Source organism: Triticum aestivum, chromosome 7A (genome assembly GCF_018294505.1).
Source record: "Triticum aestivum cultivar Chinese Spring chromosome 7A, IWGSC CS RefSeq v2.1, whole genome shotgun sequence".
Lineage (NCBI taxonomy): Eukaryota > Viridiplantae > Streptophyta > Magnoliopsida > Poales > Poaceae > Triticum > Triticum aestivum.
The window spans coordinates 516,062,773-516,067,084 of record NC_057812.1 but is presented as its reverse complement, the minus strand read 5'-3'; the positions used below and the strand labels follow the sequence as shown (position 1 = coordinate 516,067,084).

The 4,312-nt window shown below is 54.8% G+C and overlaps 1 protein-coding gene across 2 annotated transcripts; it reads left to right on the top strand.

Annotated features, from left to right (window-relative positions):
• The first annotated feature begins 495 nt into the window (after positions 1-495).
• LOC123147918 (glucan endo-1,3-beta-glucosidase 11) lies at positions 496-4,031 on the top strand. Of its 2 annotated transcripts, XM_044567244.1 has the most exons (5): positions 496-635; positions 735-1,323; positions 1,435-1,903; positions 3,073-3,263; positions 3,565-4,031. In XM_044567244.1, exons 1-4 carry the CDS (start codon positions 560-562, stop codon positions 3,154-3,156), a joined length of 1,218 nt encoding a protein of 405 aa, XP_044423179.1. In that variant the 5' UTR covers positions 496-559; the 3' UTR covers positions 3,157-3,263; positions 3,565-4,031. The 2 variants fall into 2 exon arrangements, with proteins under 2 accessions (XP_044423179.1, XP_044423180.1); XM_044567245.1 differs by lacking the exon at positions 3,073-3,263.
• The last annotated feature ends 281 nt before the right edge of the window (positions 4,032-4,312 follow it).

The window sequence follows — 4,312 nt, the reverse complement described above, 5'->3', positions numbered from 1 at the left end:
CCCGGTCGGTCGCCTTCACACGTCCGTCCGGGCGCGAGCACGAGGGGAGGAGCATCGGGCATTTGCCTCCCTTCCAGGGCTCCTGCCACAGAGACGGACGAGGATCCCCTGCCGTGCGGCAGGGTGCCGTTCCGTCGCTGACTCGTGTGCCCGACTGAAACTTGACCCACCTGTCAGTGGCCTAACGGCAGGCGCCGTACGTCAGAGGAGCTTCCTCCCACGGAGACATACTACAACTAGCCAAGCCACGGCAACGGGACGGAAGGCGTCAGGGGCAACCCGATTAACCCACTTCCCGGCCGAGGAAGAAGGCCCCTCTCCGCTTCCAAAGTCTTCTCCGGCCGATCACCCCAAGTAAAGTAAAGAATTATTGCCCCGGTTAGCCTAGCTCCACCCCCCACCCCGCACCCACCGCGCAGTGCAACCCCCCACCCCGCCGGTCTCCGTCCCGCCTGCCTATAAATACGCAGCTCCCCCCTGCCTCTCTCCCTCCCCCTCCTCCTAGCTTCATTCCCTCCTCGCTCCAGCCATCGGATCGATCGTCGTAGCAGCAGCAGCAATGGCGCCATTTGCGACGTCGACGAGGCCGGCGTCCCTGCAGCTCTCTGCCCTCCTCTGCGTCCTCCTCTTCTCAGGTAATGCATGGATGAATGCCCGTCGCGACCCTGATAGATACCTTGGCCGGACGTCGGAGTGTGACTGACGAGATTTTCTTGGAATGTGCGTGCGTGCAGAGGTTTGGGTGCTGCAATGCAGCGCGGCGATCGGCATCAACTACGGGCAGGTGGGCAACAACCTGCCGACGCCGGCGCAGGTGGTGTCGCTGCTGTCGTCGCTGCGGGTGGGCAAGGTGCGCATCTACGACGTGAACCCGCAGGTGCTGGCGGCGTTCGCCGGCACGGGCATCGAGCTCATCGTCACCGTGCCCAACGACCTGGTGCAGCCCATGGCCGCCAGCGCGGGGCAGGCCATGCAGTGGGCCACCGCCAACATCAAGCCCTACTTCCCGGCCACGCGCGTCACGGGCATCGCCGTCGGGAACGAGGTGTTCACCGACGACGACCAGGCGCTCAAGGCCAGCCTGGTCCCGGCGATGCGCAACCTGCACGCCGCGCTGGCCCAGCTGGGCATGGACGGGTACGTGCACGTCTCCACGGCCAGCTCCCTCGGCGTGCTCGCCAACTCGTACCCGCCGTCGCAGGGCGCCTTCACGCCGGAGTGCGCCCCCCTCATGCTCCCCTTCCTCCGCTTCCTCGCCGAGACCAACGCCCCCTTCTGGATCAACGCCTACCCCTACTTCGCCTACAAGGCCGACCCCGCAAAGTAATTCCTCAATCCAACATATATACATGCCTCTTTACTTTATTATAATATATATGCCACGTAGTCACACGTGTCGTTGGCTTTTCTGACGTGGAAGCCACGTGCGTGCAGCGTGTCCCTGTCGTACGCGCTGTCGGACCCGTACCACGTCGGCGCGGTGGACCCCTACACGCACCTGCAGTACACGAGCATGCTGTACGCGCAGGTGGACGCGGTGACCTTCGCGGCGGCGCGGCTGGGCTACGGCGGCATCCCGGTGTTCGTGTCGGAGACGGGGTGGCCGTCCAAGGGCGACGCCGACGAGGTGGGCGCCACGGTGGAGAACGCCCTCGCCTACAACCGGAACCTGCTGGTGCGGCAGGTGGGCAACGAGGGCACGCCGCTGCGCCCCCGCCAGCGCCTCGAGGTCTACCTCTTCGCGCTCTTCAACGAGGACATGAAGCCCGGCCCCACCTCCGAGCGCAACTACGGCCTCTACCAGCCCGACGGCCGGATGGTCTACAACGTCGGCCTCGCCCAGCAGCAGACCACGTCGGCGGCCTCCCTCTCCCTCGCCGCCTCCTCCGCGCCCCCCGCCATGGTCAGTGCCGCTCATTCTTCTTAATTCTATCTGCAAATTAATTTTCCATGGAACCAACTGGAGTACATAGTACTACAGCATATCTATCAGGATCACGCTACCTTTTTCGGTCAGTCAGAGATATATGGTCATACAGTGGTAAAGATTTTGCATGCATGTGTTCCCCACAGCAACGTCAACCAAGGGTGCAATGCACATGTGGATCACTGTTAGTCCAAGCTGGACTTTGCCAGACTCGTACTATGCAAAAGTCTCTTCTTCTTATCTAAACGAAAGTGGCTAGTGGTCCGTGATGTCCATGCACGTAGTACCAAACTATTCACTTTCATCTGCATGCATGCATGCATGGACGGACGAGAGATCAACAAGGCACCCTTGTGTGCCAAGTAAAGAAATTACTAATCAGCAACACAAGCACGCACGCAGCTAGTGTCCTAGGCGGCAGTTTTCCTCCCAGTGACCTAGCTGAATTGCAGAGATATTCCTTCCCCTTGCTTGCACTTAAAGTGCTACTAGGTTGCAACGATCATCAGATCACTCCACTTAGAAAGAAAGGCAGAAAAAGCACCAAGAAAGCAAAGACCTACGAGGGGTCATATCTAGTAATACTTGCAGCCAGCAAAAAGGAATAATCAGCTGGCCTTTGCATGCACCACCACGCTTCGAGTTCACACTCGATCGTGCCTTGGAGGAAACTTCACGAGTCAAGTTTGTATGCAAGGCCGTTCGTTCTTTTTAGTATATAGTCATATCACAGCCAAGGAGAAGAGATTTCTTAATATTCCTTGCGCATTTGCGCACACAAAGAGTAGGGAATAATTCCAAGGTGTTCCTTTTTGGTACGCTTATCGCGCGGTTTAGTATTCCCGACGGGCCGAACTTTCATGATTGAACAAATCAGCGTTAGGTGCATATGCGATTCTTCTTCTCCACCCAAATGTCAAGTGTACGTGTTGTTAGTGGAGCAAAAATGATGGCTGATAATTAATCGCATAGACCACCGAAAGCAGTGATAAAACATGATTAGTTTTCACCGAAAGACCGCAGGCAGTCTGTTGCTCAATTTTGAGAAGTGCAGTTTACTTAAAGATGTACGTAGATGCTTATTTTACCATGTTTATTTACTATGGTTGTATGAGCTAACATGTTTCACCTTTTGTGATACGCAGGATGTTGGAAAGGACTTGACGAGCCTGTGCCTCATCTCAGCTCTGGCCATCCTGCTCACCTCCCAGGCTTTCTTACTGGGATAGCAAAAGCACCCAAGAGTGCGGCCATATGCAAGCAAGCAAAATGGCCTTGACTTTTGTGGACCAAAAGCCTTGCAGACCAAAGGGCAGAGATGGTGCACCATTTGAAGGTATGCGCCATGGCCCCTCTTGCATGTCATCTTATCACAGATGACACAACCTCCTTTTCTGCGCCATGTGGTAGCCCTTTATATCCAGGAGAGAAAGACACTTTCCCATTTCACATGCCCTTTCCTTGCCTTCCTATGGGCTACCACCACATAAGAAATCAATATGTATATATCTGATCATACATACGTACATGATACTACATGACACACATACATACACACACACCGCAAGGCAGTCTGAAAGCCCGAAACACTTGGCCACAACTAACAAGGGGCTCCTCCTCCTCCTTTTCCATTGCAGGGGGCAAAAGGAAAGCATATGCGGTGTAGGCCAGAGAAAAAGCTTGTCTATGCGATGTGGAAGGCACTACCTCCCTCTACCCTCGAGGTCGTGGGGTGGTGGGCTTCTGGACGGCACGGCGTGTAAATACTGCGAGGGAAAGGCGTCCGTTTTGTGGCGCGCGCACACATGGGATCCGGGGAGATGTGCGGGGAAGATGGAGAGAAAGAAAGGGTGGCCGACGCTCGCGGGATTCGCTTTTCGGCGCCGAGGCTGCTTTGTGCCCCTTTGTGCCATGTCAAGCTGCGGTGGTGTGAGGCTCGTGCTCGTGTATATATGATTATTATTATTATTATTATTATTATTATATTCGTTTATTTGTTCTAGCTAGGCTCAGGTTCCATGTGGCTGATGATGATCAGTTGGTGTGAGGGGCCTGGGCGTCGATGTAAATAAATGAAAAATCTATCAGAGTATGTTATGATTCTCGTTGCGATTGTTGTTTCTTTTCCTGTTTTGTTCACGGTGGCCCGTGTTTCGATTGAGATGGCAATGTCCTTGCTGTTCTTGATGTGAAAACGAAACTGTGCCCCACAGAGGAAGGGGCTGAAGAGAAGTTGATTGCCTTCTGCGGGTTTCAAAGCTTGTGGTGGTGGAGCAGACTTGGTTGTCGAAACCCTTCGGAAATATTTTCAGTCGTCGGGATAGAAAATTAACTTGGAGAAATCTTTAGCCTTCCTTAGTAAGGGCTGCCCACGACAAATCAGAG

What these genes read in the sequence shown, in the direction of transcription:
- LOC123147918 (XM_044567245.1), top strand. Translation starts at nt 560, where the DNA reads ATGGCGCCATTTGCGACGTCGACGAGGCCGGCGTCCCTGCAGCTCTCT. An exon ending in TACAAGGCCGACCCCGCAAA is followed by an intron (nt 1,324 to 1,434) that starts GTAATTCCTCAA and finishes ACGTGCGTGCAG; the next exon opens with CGTGTCCCTGTCGTACGCGC. An exon ending in CCTCCGCGCCCCCCGCCATG is followed by an intron (nt 1,904 to 3,564) that starts GTCAGTGCCGCT and finishes TTTCCATTGCAG; the next exon opens with GGGGCAAAAGGAAAGCATAT.